The sequence below is a fragment of the Hevea brasiliensis genome, chromosome 12 (genome assembly GCF_030052815.1).
Source record: "Hevea brasiliensis isolate MT/VB/25A 57/8 chromosome 12, ASM3005281v1, whole genome shotgun sequence".
NCBI lineage: Eukaryota > Viridiplantae > Streptophyta > Magnoliopsida > Malpighiales > Euphorbiaceae > Hevea > Hevea brasiliensis.
Window position 1 is genome coordinate 3995016 of NC_079504.1, and position 16750 is coordinate 4011765.

General features: G+C 26.7%; 1 protein-coding gene across 3 annotated transcripts; it reads right to left on the minus strand.

Annotated features, from left to right (window-relative positions):
* Positions 1–13832: 13832 nt before the first annotated feature.
* On the minus strand, positions 13833–16702 carry LOC110664335 (uncharacterized). 3 transcript variants are annotated; one of them, XM_021823969.2, is made up of 6 exons: positions 15929–16702; positions 15205–15440; positions 14868–15126; positions 14581–14760; positions 14348–14503; positions 13833–14254 (listed from the first exon to the last, which is right to left on the minus strand). In XM_021823969.2, the coding sequence occupies exons 1-6, from the start codon at positions 15947–15949 to the stop codon at positions 14081–14083; spliced, it is 1026 nt and encodes a 341-aa protein (XP_021679661.2). In that variant the 5' UTR covers positions 15950–16702; the 3' UTR covers positions 13833–14080. The 3 variants fall into 3 exon arrangements, with proteins under 3 accessions (XP_021679661.2, XP_057986853.1, XP_057986854.1); XM_058130870.1 differs by having other exon boundaries at positions 14581–14756; positions 14864–15126; XM_058130871.1 differs by lacking the exon at positions 15929–16702 and adding an exon at positions 15544–15901 and having other exon boundaries at positions 14581–14756; positions 14864–15126.
* Between the last annotated feature and the right edge of the window lie 48 nt (positions 16703–16750).

Here is a 16750-nt window from a genome sequence, read left to right on the forward strand (position 1 = left end):
AATATAATATATGTTATAAAATTCACATGATAAATTATTTTTTCCTATGCATTTATTCAATTTCAACTTGTTCGCTTCAAATGCATTTTTAATTTTTTTTTATTATTACACAATTTATTAATTAGATAATAAATATTTTTCACAGTGTAAAATATTAAAGTGATGTTATGATATATAAAATGATGAAAAGTTTCAAACTCTGACAGTTATTTTTTTCAGTTATAATTTATAAAAAATTAATTGCACAATTTTCTAAATTTTATCATAAAAAAATACTATTATTAATTCTAACTATATATGACTAATCTTTGTTAATTGAATAAGTAAAAATAGAATTCAAGGATTTGGAGAAAGAGAAAAAAGGAATAATAATGTCTCATTCAAAGCATTTTATAATATGTTAAATAATTATTAATTATTTCGAATCATTTATAGGAAGAAATGGAGAGTAGTTTATAAGAAGACAATGATAATGGAATGGTCAAAATTAAATTAAATTATAGGTCTCTCATATTTTTCTGGTGAGTAATTAATATTGGTATAATTCTGTAGCCACAAAACTTGAAAATGGCTCATGGAAAATTGTTACATATCATCTTCTAACAAAAAGTAATGTCTCCCTTTATCTGATTACAAGAGAAATTGTTTCACCAATGCTTTTCGCATGGCCACTTTGGATGATATTGCATATTGTCAACATCTCTCTATCACAAGTGTAAATCAGGGCAATGTCTATCTTGGTGACTACTTTTAAAGAAAGACACATACAGGCTAAAATCCAAATTAATTTATTATTAATACCATGAAGTTCATACATACCATGATGGAATGACATGCAAATACACATAAATGATAAAAACAGAAATGATAGAAACACAAATAATATATGCACTATGGCATATATTTGCTGCTGATATTAATATATAAAACCCTTATATATAAAAACCTACTTATATATAATCATACCACATCATTTATTTCATAGGAGATGATACTTAATTTATGGAAGCATGAAATAATTAAGGTGCAGCACTGCTAGGGCCCTTAGGATGACCGGCACCAGGACTATGGCCTGGATCTGTGGGTCGAAAATCGTCACTATCTCCCTCAGTATCCACTAAAGGGTTGCGGCGGTGGAAGTTGAAATCGCCAGTACTCATCACACTGTTCTCTTGGATCTTCAACAGCCTTCCCTCTGTGGAAGAAATTTCATAAGATAAAACTAGTGCAATGATCAAAGCAATAGTGAAAATGATCTTAACTCTAGCCATGCCAAATATTTTCAAGTGAAGGGTAACTAGAAAGCTGAAGAAGGCTAGCTAGGAGAGGTGTTTAGAGGTTTTAGTGCCTGTAAGCTATTGCCTTATTGAATATATATAGAGTTTAGAGATGGGTTGAAATTATGTACGGTAAATAAATAAATTATACAAAATGGAATTTGGGAAAATTGTGAAGTGGCTGATGGTTGGATTTCAAAGGTTTTCATGATTATGTTTCCCAAGATTCTCTGTGTTGTATATTTTTGCATGCCCCATGCAACTATATTATATTACAATTTAACACATTTCTTTCTTATTAATTTAATTCTCGGATTGCTTCAAGAAAATTAATAGAAAGTTAGATGTAGTGAATGAAACTTGCACCCACTGCCAATTGCTAGCTGTACTGGTCCGAATTTAAATCCCATTCTAAAAGACCCAATTGATAAGTTTAAAAAAAATAAATAATTAAATATTATATTTTCTGAGAAATTAAATATTATATTTATTAAAATAATTTCTAATATAATAAACAATTAATAAAAACTAAACTGAGTTACTTGACTTTTCTGTGTTAATCTTTTATTTGATTCAATAAAAGATTCGAACTAATTTAATTTCCGATCATCAATTCACAAAATCAAGCCGCAGAGTTAGACCGGATCTAATAACACTTCACCTTATAAATTTGACTTGACGTTTAGTGGTTCTTGAGTCGGGGCTAAAGGGCAATGTTTTTACATCATACTTCACGTGCTATTTATGAATTAATTAGTACACATTTATATTTCTATTATTTACAACAATTAAGTTAAAATTTTTCAAAGATTTTGAGTGAGAATTGAAAAATTATTTTAATTTAATTCACCCCTTTTTTAGATATATTTTGAGACATCAGTGTGCCTTGATAATTTCAATCGGACAAAAAAATTTGGTGGAACGGCTAACTCTCTTCTGACTCTTTTATGGTGAATAAAACATTATATTTGATGAAATGGCTCTCATTATATTGAATGGGATGAAACGGCTGATTCTCGATTACGAGTGAGCACAAGCAGAATTTGTTACTAACTCTTCTTTTGAGAATATCATTTTCGACAAGACAAAAGGTTTGGCGAAACGGCTAACTATTTACTTTGAATGAGACAATAAATTTGGTGAAACGGTCGATTCTTTTTTATGATTACACACTTCAGAATCTATTTTATCTCTTGTTTTGAGAATTTTTACGTAATAATATAACGTATTATTTTCTATTTATTAAAAAAATAATCTCTTAAATACAAATGAATTCATAGATATAAAACCAAAAAATAAATTAGTGAAACAAATAATTCTTTATTTTTTGTTACAAAATGACGAACTCCATTTTTTTTTAATTGTACTTTATGATTTATTTGAAAGAAGAAAATGAAAATTTAAATATGAAAAAAAAGGTGTGCTTAAAAATATTTATTTTATAAGGAGAATTTATTTGCAGGATATTACTTAATTTGAGATGTAAAAATTGAAATTATACATATAATATTAAAGCAGATTTTGAAGGAAAACAAATGAGGAGAAATATATATTACAAACTAGCGAAATACATGTGCTATGCACGATGATATATATATATATATATATATTATTTTTTAATAAAAAATATTTTAATATTATTATTTAAAGTTTTAAAAATATTAGCAATAAATTTTAATTAAATAAATTAATAATTACTCTCAAATTAATGAACTTGATAACTATAAATTTTTTTTAATGGCCATAAATTATTTTTTATATATAATAATAATAAAATTATTTTAAAATAATAAAATTAAAGCAAATTAAAATTTATTAAATGCATAAAAGGAAGAGAAAAAAATTTTAAATATTAATTTTTCTTCAAAGTAAATATGAGTCTTAATTTTACTGTAATTGACTTTTTAAATTAAAAATTATGAACATAATAATATGTGATAATTATATTACATCTATTTTAAAAATACAGAAAATACTTAATGTTGACTTTTCTCTTTTAAAAAATTAAAAATTAATGGATAGACATTACTTTTAATAATTCGACATGTTTAAAAAAAATTTAATTATTAATTTCTCATAAAAATTCAAATATGCTTAATTCTAATTTAGAGCATATATTTTAAAGGAAATTAAACTTTTAGTTGTAGTAATAATTGGATAATCATTATAATATTAGTTGAATTTTAAAATTAAATGTCTTGAGTTGTTGAATTATTAGCAATTAAATATTATATTTAATTATAGTAAATGTGTTCAAAAGTATTTAACTTTCCTTTAAAGTAACTGCCATTGACTTTTTAAATTAAAAAGTAAGAAACTTGTAACGAATGACAATTATATTTAGTAATTAATATTTTTTCTATTATTTAAATTTAAAAAATCAAAATAATTAAGAATCGCATTTAAAAATAATATTATATAATAATTATATATCATAGCTGTTTAAGAAATATAGAAAAATTGTTATCAATAAATTTAATTAAAAATTATTACTTGCTACAAATGTGACAAATTTAAAATTTTATATCTTATTGAATTTGTTTTATAAAATTTGAATAACCTCTTTATCAGAAAACGAACATGAAATATACATAAATTAACATATATGTGTTTATTGAGCATAATTAATAAATTAATATGATTAACTCTTAATTTTTCCTATCTCTAATTAAATTAAGCTTTTCTAGACATTAATAGTAATAATAATAATAATAATAATAATAATAATAATAATAATAATAATAATAATAATAATAATAATAATAATAATAGCTACTTATTATAATATTAAAATGTAATAACTATATAATTTGTAACTTACATATACATAATTAGGGAATTAATAGCTTAATCATAATTTATAGAAATTGTATCATTAATTAATTTTTCTAAATAATAATAAAATAATATAACATAACATAATTAATATTAACTAAATTAATAATATTAATTATTTATTAATATACTATAAAAAATATGAAAAAAATAATAAAAATTAAATATTAATATAAATTTATTTAATTTATATTAATAAGATTCTAAACTCAAAGAAAATGCATGATGAATGGAGGAAGAGTATTTTAGTACCTATTTTTAAAAATAAGGGAGACATACAAAATTGCTCAAACTATAGGGGAATTAAACTCATAAGCCATACTATGAAATTGTGAGAGAGAGTTGTGGAACATCGACTACGTCATGATACTTCTATCTCTCTCAATCAATTTGGTTTCATGCCCGGTCGTTCAACTATGGAAGCGAACTTTCTCATTAGAAGCTTAATAGATAAATATAGAGATGTGAAGAAAGATCTACACATGATTTTTATTAATTTGGAGAAGGCTTATGATAGTGTTCCAAGAGAGGTCTTTATGGAATGTGTTAGAATAAAATAGGGTATCTATTAGGTATATACAAGTATTGAAAGATATGTATGATGGAGCAACTACTATTGTGCGCACAGTGGAAGGAGACACAAGAGATTTTCTGATCTCAATTGGATTACACCAAGGATCGGCCATAAGCCCTTACCTTTTTACATTAGTTTTAGATGAACTGACGAAACATATACAAGAGAGTATTCCTTGGTGCATGATGTTTACGGATGATATTGTTCTGATAAATGAGACACGAGAAGGAGTCAATAGAAAAGCTAGAACTTTGGAAAAGTACTCTAGAGTCAAAGGGTTTTAAGTTAAGTAGAACGAAGACATAATACATGCATTGCAAGTTCAGTGAAGGCCAAATTGTTGATAGGGAAGGAGTTGGTTTAAATGGAGTGGTACTGTCCCAAAGTAATCACTTTAAATATCTAGGCTCGGTCCTTAAAGTAGATGGGGGATGTGAGGAGGATGTTAGTTATAGGATTAAAGCCGGATGGTTGAAGTGGAGACGTGCCACGGGAGTTTTATGTGATCGTAAGATTCCCAATAAATTGAAAGAAAAATTTTACTGCATCTGACCATACGATGGCTATTTTATATGGTAGTGAGTGTTGGGCACTGAAAGAGTCGTATGCATCTAAGATAAGAGTTGCAGAGATGAGAATATTAAGGTGGATAAGTGGCCATACTATACTAGATAAAGTCCGTAATGAGAGTATTAGAGAAAAGGTAGGAGTGGTGCCAATTGAAGATAAGTTGAGAGAAGAGAGATTGAGGTGGTTTGGTCATGTGAAGCGTAAACATACGGAGGCTCCAGTTAGACAAGTAGAGCACATTAGGTTAGAGGATAGAAAGAAAAAAAAGGGCAGACCTAAATTGACTTGGGGGAGAGTAGTACAACATGACCTAGAAGCATTACATATTTCTGAGGATTTAACCCAAAATCGTTCAGAGTGGAGAAAGCGAATCCATATAGCCGACCCCAAATTTTTGGGATAAAGGTTTAGTTGAGTTGAGTTGAGTTAATATAAATTTATTGTTTACCATGACAATGAAAATAAATTTTTATTTTATTTCATTTTTCCACAATCCATTTTATATAGCATTCAATATATAATTAAAAATATGCCTTTATTAAATGAATACTAAAATAAGATAAATAAAAATAAAATAACATTAAAGTAAATTAAAGATTATTAAATATATAAAAGAAAGAGAGAAAGAGAGCAAAGTATTTAACTCCATATGATTACTTTCATAGCATAAATTTAAATTATTTTATTAATTTTAAGATATATATAATTATTAAATTTTTATAATTAAATGAAATAATTAAAATTTGAAGAATTATTAAATAAGAAAATTATAAAATTATTAAAATATGTCTAATATTTTTAATTAGTTAACCATAAAAATTGTGATAATAATGGTAATAGTAAAAATAATTAATGATAAGAGTAATTATAATAATTATTTACATTAATTAATATAATTATTAAATATAACCTCTCTCTATATATATACATAATAAAGAGTTTTTTCTATGTCTAATTAAATTAAGGTTTCTACATAATAATAATAATAATAATAATAATAATAATAATAATAATAATAATAATAATAATAATAGCTACTTATTAGAATATTAAAGTAATAACTAAGTAAATAGTTTGTAACTTATATCCACATAATTAGGGAATTAATAACTTAATCATAATTTAAAAAAATTATATCATTAATTAATTTTTCTAAATGATAATAAAACAATATAACATAATTAATATTAACTAAAGTAATAATATTAATTATTTATTAATATACTATAAAAAAATAAAAATTAAATATTGATAGAACTTTTCTATTTGCCATAACTATGAAAATAAATTTTTATTTCATTTCATTTTTCTATAATTCATTTTATATATATATATATATATATATATATATATATATATATATATATCATTTAATATATAATTAAAAATATATCATTGATTCCTGATTTTAATTTAAAGCATATATTTTAAAGAAAATTAAACTTAATGAAAATTTTTATCATTAATTTCTAAAAAAATTTAAATATATCATGATTCTTAGTTCTAATTTTAAACATATATTTTTAAGAAAATTAAAACTAATTATGGGTATATATATATATATCTTAATCACTAAGAATTTTCGTCTTAATTTACGATAGATATTTTAAAGGAAACTAAATTTAATTAAAACTATTTAGAAAATATAAATAAAATTTAATTTTGATCTTTCTTTTTTTTTTAAATTGAATATTAATTACCTTTAAAATTATTAATTTTTCATAAGAATTCAAATATCTATTTATTTCTGATTTTAATTTAAAGCATATATTTTAAAGAAAATTACACCTAATGAAAATTTTTATTATTAATTTCTAAAAAAAATTCAAATATTTCCTTATTCTTAGTTCTAATTTTAAATATATATTTTAAAGAAAATTAAACCTAATTATAGTAATTAATAATTTTTCATTATTTAAATTTAGAAGATCATATAATTAAGAATTGTGTTTAGAGAATTAGATTATATAATAATTATATATTACAACTATTTATGAAATATATATAAAATTTAATCTTGATCTTTTTTTTAAATAACCTTAATAATTAGACATCTTTTAAAAAAATTTAATTATTAATTTCTCACAAATATTCAAATATCTTTGATTCTTTGATTCTAATTTAGAACATATATTTTAAAGAAAATTAAATTTAATTAAAACTATTTAGAAAATATAAATAAAATTTAATATTGACCTTTATTTTTTTTAAATTTAAAGATATTTAAATTTAGAAGTTATATAATAATTATATATTTCAACTCTTTAGAAAAATAATGAAAAGATTAGGTCTCCAAGGCAAAGTCTTTTTTTGTGGTTATTATTCTTTTCTTCTTCTCTTTCATCTTATTTGTGTTTTGCTTTAAAATGACAATCCCCCTTGTGATTCTTTCTGAATTCTCACTTCTTCTACCACTCTTTATGGTAATTTTGCTATGTTTTTTTTTTTTATTTGACTTGATTACACTCGGTTATGTGCTCTATTTCTTGTTCGTATTGTTGATTTTCTACTTAATTTCTCTAAAAAAAAATATTTCAACTTTATTTTCAAAAAATATGGAAAACTTTCCTTACTAAGAATATATTTTTTTTTTGCTTGTTCTTTTGCAAGAACATGATCATTCTACCTTAATGCCAATTAAATAAAAACTATATTTATTTATTTATTTATTTTTAATACTATGGGAGATATGTTTTATTTGTTGAAGTGAATCTTATGATGGATCTGTCTAGTATTTGATTTATAAATTTGAAATTGTAGTACTGATCTAATAATATGTTTGTGGTACAACCTCCAAATGAAGACACATGGCCTGCAGTGACTCATTTACCTCACTTCAAGTCTGAAGAATCATTACAATTCACAAATTATAGAATTTGGATCACAGAGAATAGAATATTATTCCCTTAATTTCTTGTACTCAAGAAATTAAATTTTGATATTGATAAGAAAGAAAATATGTGTATTTAGGCATATTGAGGATCTTTTTTTATGTATGTTTAGGCAGTAAAAAGTTAAATTTGGATTATAACTTAAAAATTAAATAAGGAAAAAAAATTGCTATCAATAAAATTGATAAATGAGGTAAGGGAAAAAATTGCTGGCAATAAATTCAATTTAATATAATTGGCATATGTGAGAAGGAAAAAATATTGCTAGCAATAAATTCAATTTAATATTGTCACTTCACTTAGGAGAATATTTGACTACTTTAAATATTGCCACATAGTATAAATATAATAGTTTTAGAATCCTATGTGGCAGCATCAGGGACACCACTCTGCTTTATATATATATATATATATATATATATATATATATATATATATATATATATATATATATATATATATATATTACAGGAAAGATCTTTCAACATCTGAAAGTGATATATGAAGCTTAAGCGTGTTTGGCGGTTCTTGATTTTGCTTGCTAGATAGCGACTTGAGCAAATCATGAAATTTTCTAAGCATTTTGATATGTTTTAAACAAGGATTATCATATGGCTTTCTTCTGGTCCATTTTTATTCCCATGTAATGATTAGGCTAATTCATAGTTGTAATATCTTAATATATTATTAATGAATTTTAACTTAGTGATGCTTGAGTCGATTATAAAATTATGAAATATCGAATTAAAATTTTAATTGAAGCTAATTGTAAAATATATATATATGTATATAATGTTTTTCTTTCAAAGTTATGTAACAATATGGATCCCTATAGACTTTTACACATAGCTAGAATTTTTGTTCTTCAAAGTTTCAATACATACTCATTTTGACTTGTGATCGCTCACATTTGGTGGCTACAAGACAAGAATAACAATAGTAATAGTAATAATGTAGATATATATTACCTTTGTTTGCTATTCGATATGTAGCTAGTGCAGGAAATCTCATCAGCTAGAAAGATAGAGTGATTATTATGATAAGAATCGAAGGCAGGATTTGTGGGCACCTATATAAATATCTCCTTCCACGCGTAAAATTCAACTTTTAACCCTTACCAGACTGTATTCAAGCAAAAGCATGATTAATTATTAATAACAAACCACTGAATTGTGACACAAAATACAGTAACCATATGAGTTATATATTTGATATAATAAATCTAAGGCTAGCTAGAGTTCATTTTTTTTCTGAGCAAGTGATTACTAAGATTCGCCCACGCTAAAATGCTTGTCACCTTTTAACGAAGGTGACATATGAATACTAAGTTTGGTAATGAAGCATAATTTTTTTAATTATACAAGTGTTTGTAAGTGCTGAACAATTATTTATGAATCTGCAAAACGAGTCATACGCAAATCTTATTCTTACAAAGTATGGAGACAGTCACTTTGGATAATGCCTAAAGGCACCATAGATGGTTTTGGAAAAAGATGGAAGAATATCCAAAAGGAACAGTTTCATTAATTGTTAAATCATGATTAAGAGATACATTAATTAGCATTTAAATGAAGATTTTGTGAGAAATAATTGAAGATTTTGATGTATTGCTAAAGTGGCAAGTAATCGTGACAAAGTGCGCACTAAATTTCTGAAACCTTTTAGCAGGAAAAGAAAGGTCCATAAACTTTCAAACCCCACAGAAATCCTTCTGTCCGTGTTAGTGTATAATTCTGTACTTACATTAGATTAAAATCCTACAAATCAAAGAAGATGAAAGTAATTAAATGAACTTAAATACCCAATACTTTTTTTTTTTCATATTTATATATTTAATTAATATGAAACTAATATAAATAAAAATTGATTAGAGTCGAAACTAGACAATTCGATTTTAAATCAAAGTCGAATTTTTCATTTTAAAATATAAAAATCTAAACAGTTAGATTTAATCAAAATCGAATCAAACTAAATTAAACTAGAAATAAAACTAAAATTATGAGAGAATTTTAGAGATCAATTCAGATTTATATTCTTAATAAATAAAGAATCCCGATTCTAAATCAATTCCAAATCAAAATCAGCCTAAATATATGCTTATATTAGCTCGTTAACTTATATTTGAGATTTTTTTTTTCTTTTGCTGAGCCTTGTTATTTTTCATGATGTTAATAGCGTAAGACGTGATTATATATGTGTTTCTTAGTTTTGGGTGTTTAAAATAATTAACTAGCTTTTGTGGTTAAATGAAAATAATGATGAATTACTGCTATGATATGTTCCTTATCCTAACCTCTCTCTCTCTGTGTCTCTTCTGATTTTACATTATGGTTGAAAAACAAAGGAAATGGTGGCTGGTTGGCTCCTCAAGTTGGGGAAGTTCACCTTTCTTGGACCCTAGAGAATGGGCAGCACTCAGCAGCTTTTATTCAGTCGTAACTGTGATCATATCAATCAGAATGGGGGATGGGGAATTTTCTGTTGAAAGATAAAAGCCACTTATGTGAATCGTCAAATCCCAACCGTCCAAAGGGAGGAAAGAAGAGAAAAAGAGAAAGGAATCTTACTAAAAGTCAAGGTATCTAAGGAATCTATGAAAGAAGCAGCAAAAGATTTTGGTGCTTGCCTTTTGCCCTTTTCCATGTTCTTCGTCTAGTGGGAGATGGATCATTTGTAGCTAGACAAAGCTGAAAAAAAAAAAATACATATATGATATCGCTGTGGGATACATCTGTTCGACCTAGAAGGAACACAATTGGTGAGGAGCGGGCCAGGTCCAGCTAGCCAATGAAATTACGGCCATTGTGCTCCAGAGTGAAGGCTGCTTCCCATTTTCTAGCCCATATTATCGGCAGGATTGCTGGATTCCAGAGCAGCCAGCACTGGGGAAGAAGAGTGTTTCCTCTTATTGCTTTTAATTCAACCCATAAAATAATTATGACATCATAGATCGTAATAATAGTTCTTTCCTACATATAAAAGAATAATAATATTAGGAAATGCAACAGAGGGGAATAAGGTAAATTTTATTATTATTATTATTCACTCTATTAAAGTAATGGAGGTAGAGGGTAAAAATGAAAAAATTATTTCATAAAACTAATGTATATATAAAAATTTATTATAATAATTAATTAGTCATTTTAATTGTGTATTGCATAAATTATTTATTATTTTATTTTTTAAAATTAATTTATTATGTATTTTTTATATTTTTTATTTTTATAATAATATTATAAAATTTTGTTACAATAGAATTTTTAATTAATTATAATTTTATTTAAAGTATTAATAAATAAATAAATAACTGATATATGATATATGATAAATGATTATAATAAAATCATTACATTTATATTAGTTTCACAAAATAAAACATCAAATAAATGGTATTTCAAATTAAAATAAGTATTTTTTTTTAAATTTTGAAAATCTTAAAAATAGGATTTACCATGATTAAAATTTTGCATTTCATAATAAACACTTGATCATTGAAATATTGATTCAATAGCATAATTATTATTTTTTCTAAGTTTAATTAATTATAATTTTATTTAAAGTATTAATAAATAAATAAATAAATAACTGATATATGGTAAATGATTATAATAAAATCATTACATTTATATTAGTTTCACGAAATAAAACATCAAATAAATGGTATTTCAAATTAAAATAAGTATGTTTTTTTAAATTTTGAAAATCTTAAAAAAAGGATTTACCATGATTAAAATTTTGCATTTCATAATAAACACTTGATCATTGAAATATTGATTCAATAGCATAATTATTATTTTTTCTAAGTTTAATTAATTATAATTTTATTTAAAGTATTAATAAATAAATAAATAACTGATATATGATAAATGATTATAATAAAATCATTACATTTATATTAGTTTCACGAAATAAAACATCAAATAAATGGTATTTCAAATTAAAATAAGTATTTTTTTTAAAATTTTGAAAATCTTAAAAAAAGGATTTACCATGATTAAAATTTTGCATTTCATAATAAACACTTGATCATTGAAATATTGATTCAATAGCATAATTATTATTTTTTCTAAGTTTAACAGTAAAATTTAAATTTCATATATAATATATAATTATAAATTTGTTAGTGAAAATTTGAAAGAAAAAAATATTAGTTAATAAAATGCATATCTAATTTTGTAGATAAATGCTTCATTAATTGATTAATGCTGAAGTAATTCTTGAATTAATATATAATTATATAAACATATGTGTTTACTTATTTTACATGTTTTATTGTATATATTATATTTTAAATCCATAATATACTGAATTTGTATAAAAATTTTCCTGACAAATATGAAAAATAAAAACACTCTTAAGCTCGTGGTCAGTCAATTAATATGCTTAATAACATTTTTTATTGTGAAAACTTAAAAAAAAAGTTTTCATCAAATTCAAACGAAAGCATATAAATAAAATCTTAATTATTATTATTTTTTTTTCATTTTTTTTGCCCATCGTAAGTTAAAAGTATGGGTTACCGACTCAGGCACAGCATCCTCGACTCCACACCTGCAAACCAAGTTATTGGACTAGTGGATTGGAATAGCAGTAGTAGCATGAGCCTTAGCATTCTCATTTCTAGACTCACTCGAGATTTCACCTCAGAGACAAGCTGGCTCAAACTTTAATCCTTAAAGAGCTCCATGGGCCCAACTATACTTTCTGAACATCGAAACTTAAAAGGCAAGTTACAAGCCAGTAGACTCACTCACTAAGACCCATGCCAAAGTTGAATCAGGCCTTAATAAAATATAAAACATAACGTCCCAAATTAGGTTGGGCTCAGTTATTTGTTGCATTGTGCGTGTCCCTAGTTAGAGGTACCCACGATTTGATTTTGATTTACAATTGAACTAAATTTAAATAAAGCTTTACAAATATGAATTAAAATTAAATTATTATTTTTTTAAATAAAATCAGATGCAGATCGATTTGATTCAAAATGATAACTTTTCTTTTAGAAAAAAAAGGTTATTTTTTAAATTGACTCAAATCTAATTGGATTAAAATTAAAATTAAAATCAAAATTATACTGAAATTGAAATTAGAGTATTTTATGGTTGGATTCTGGACTCTCAGTTCCAAAAAATGAACCGGACCGGCCCATAGCGATGGGCAGGTCTATTCCCGGCCCTATGGATGTTACTGATGATATAATTGAAAATTTCTTATTGAACTATAGCCTGCTTGAGCACTTAATCACTCGCAGCTGCTGCTGGATTTTGCTTAACTTGAAAGTTGTTGGATCAAACCTAAATTTGAAGCAGTTAGAGTTAATTTCTATATGTATTATGGCGGTTGGATTCCCATTCTGCCTGTGCCTGGAAAATCTCTGTACAGGAACTTTTGATGGCATGGAGAACGTGCCAATAAGCTGCGAAAGTAGCTACCTCCAAAGGCCAAGTTCGTGATACTTGGTATTCCCTTTTCTTTTTTTCCAGTTTGGATGGGTTATTTCTATGACTTCCTATAGCATGAGACAGGCATTCAACCCCTAAATTACTAGTTCAATAAATTTATGCTTATATATATATATATATATATATATATATATATATTTGAGACTTCATAGTTCTGAAAACGATCCTAAGCATCACTGACATAAAGCTGGAGAAATTGGAAGCAATCATTTTGCTCTGTAGATTTATCCAGGATAACAATTTAACTTGCTATTGCGAATTTGAATGAACAGGATCATGTTTAGATGCTAGTACAGGGCTTATCTAAATCTAACCATTAAGTAATGATGGGTAGAAAACGCAAGGAGAGTAAGGGAAGAGGCAGCATCCTAGCAAGTCTAGCTGCATCCAAGGACCAAAACTGTGGAAAGCTTCTTTGCTACAAAATTTGATATGAAAAAAAAAAAAAACACTGTTATTCAAGTCGTTATCCTACATGTGATAGTCTAAATGAAGAAAGCTCTCATACGATGTTCCATTCAGTACTTGTGAGACCTCATCCCAGTTCTGAATTTGGTCTGATAAGGCTCCACTGTGTATCTTAACCTGACGACTTGTGAGCTCTCTATGTGGCAACCTTAGAAACTCCTGAACCTCTTTGAGTTTCTGCACACGAATTTTTGGCAAGTTTGTTTTTATATTAGCCCATAAATCAAATGTTTATTGAAGAGGCTGAGGTAAAAATTTTAAAAGCCTTACCGTGCGATTGCTCACAACATCTTCATAGTAAACAACAATGTGGCGAGTGCTCTTGAAGTACTTGATGGCCCTGATAGCTCTATCATCTACGTGCTTCAGTTCGGATAGCAAGGTACTGGTATTTAATCTTGGCTTGTATTTTGCAAGTATCTTAGCCTGCAATGCTTATTTGTCAAGTTTGAGGCCAGTGCTTATAGAGACAGGAATTTCATCGAGAAGGAAAGAGAATGCACCTCTACAGATGAGTGGACATGAGACTTGTGGGTTCCATTGAGTGGTTTTTTGCTTTTGTCATAGGAATTTGCAAGTACTGATATCATTCTGCGTAGCAAATTCCTTCTGAATAGGAAGATCGCATGAACTCCTTTTTTCTTGAAATACTCCGCTATACCTTTGTGATGTTCCAGCACTCCCTGCAAAAATGTATACATCATAATCTATATGCCTTGAATATAAGCAAGAAGAAGAAGAAAAATTAAGATGCCTTCAATTTGCAGGTATAATTGGTTACATCACTTGCCTGATTAAGCATCCATTTGAACCCAACAGCTGCATTGCACTCGTTCTTTGAAGCACTGCTGAACCAATCAAGATTGTATACCTTATCCAATGTCTTCACAATTGCAGAAACATTCGCCCTTCGTTCTTTGGCTCCGAAGATTTCTCCATTAGAGCTAACATTAATATGACTATTTAACAATGTCTCAAACCACCCACTTCCGGATCTTTGCATGGACAAGATAGCAAAGTATCTTACAGGATTGCAGGCACATTCCTCCCTGCATATATGCGCCAGAGTCATTATCTGCAAGAAAACAGTAACATGAACCAGAATTTTAAATAACTTTTTAAGTTACCTGCTAAATGTTTCAGGTTCTGGGTAGTGCATGTAATGAAGTTCCCACGGTTCTGCATTTGAAGTATTACATTGTTGGTCAAATACTTTGAAATTTAGGAGTGTGGCTGTTGTGTGGGGGCCTATTTGTTTTATACATATGGAGCAAATGTAGACTCCACAAACCATAGCAAATGCTAGCACCACCAATCTCAATACTAATGGGGATTTCTTAGGAGCCTTAATGATCAATGAATCCTGTAATTGAAGAATTACACAAGGTAATGAATAGGTGATGCCAATAACAGATTAAAAAGATAAAAATAAAATAAAAACAAGTAAAGATAGATCATAATCATACTGTAGATTCCATCTATAATACTCCATGAAAATAGAGTTAGAGCAAAGAAGAAACAAGAAAGTAGGGAGGGATTTGGGTTTTATTCTGGTAGTTCATTTGGAGAAAATTAAGGCGATAGAAATGGTCAGAGCATAGATTCACTTGAAGAGATCAGATCCAAGCAAAAACATGCATGTTATGACTCATAACCAAAGGAAAACAAATCTACAACAATATTCTGGCACTCAACATATGTTTTTATAATATAGCCTATACTTGTCCTGCAGTCATGAAAATTAGGAAGGGACCAACCAATGAAGAAAAAATTAAAATAAAAAAAAATCCAACAATTTTTGTTTTATGGATAACTAAAAAATGAAATGAAACAGAGAATTAACTAACATACCTTGTTGAAAAAGCAAAACATCTTCAGCCATCCTTTAGGAAAGAAAACAAAGAAAGAAAGATAAGAAATGAGAGCATTTTTAAGTTCTTCCTTCTGGTTTCAAAAAAAAAAGGTTCTTCCTTCTTGTTGCGGTGATCTTTCAAGGCTACTTCTCAAATCCAGGTTTTAAAGCTTTTTGTTTGAAAAAGACATCTTTGAATTCAATGCTCATTTGGGCAGTCTTTCTTTCATATAAATATATCTTGACGCGTTTCTCATATCACTATCTTTTTGAGGACATTTGTGAATTTGCGTCGGCAAAGTTTTCAACAAGTTTTTCAACCAAATATGAGTGTCTTACAGAGAGAGGCAACTTTATAGCCTCTCCATTAGTGGATATGAGTTTGCCTTTTTTTATAATAAATAAAAAGAATTAAATATAATAAAGTAGTTGTTGCAATTCCATTAATTTATGCCAAAAGTATTCGCTATTATTTTGACAAAATAGATATTGAGCTTTAATTTGTTCAATAATTATAAGGGAATGACTTTGACTTTGTGGCATAGCATTGCTATTCGCATTCCTTACCTGGATTATATCAATCGTGCCTGTTAAATAAATTCTAACATTTTAAGGATCCAAACAATAATGGGTCTTGCTTGCTTGCACAATTTGAAGAGAATCTGGAAAAGTTAAAAAGTCTCACCTACAGTTATGGCAGAAAGAAGAGATGCTGAAACACATGAAGGAGATAGACCTACCTTAAATAGAGACTTGCCTCCCACTGATGATGTCCATGGAGAACCGTCTGCCAGAACATTGTTTGTAATATTCCTTCTATG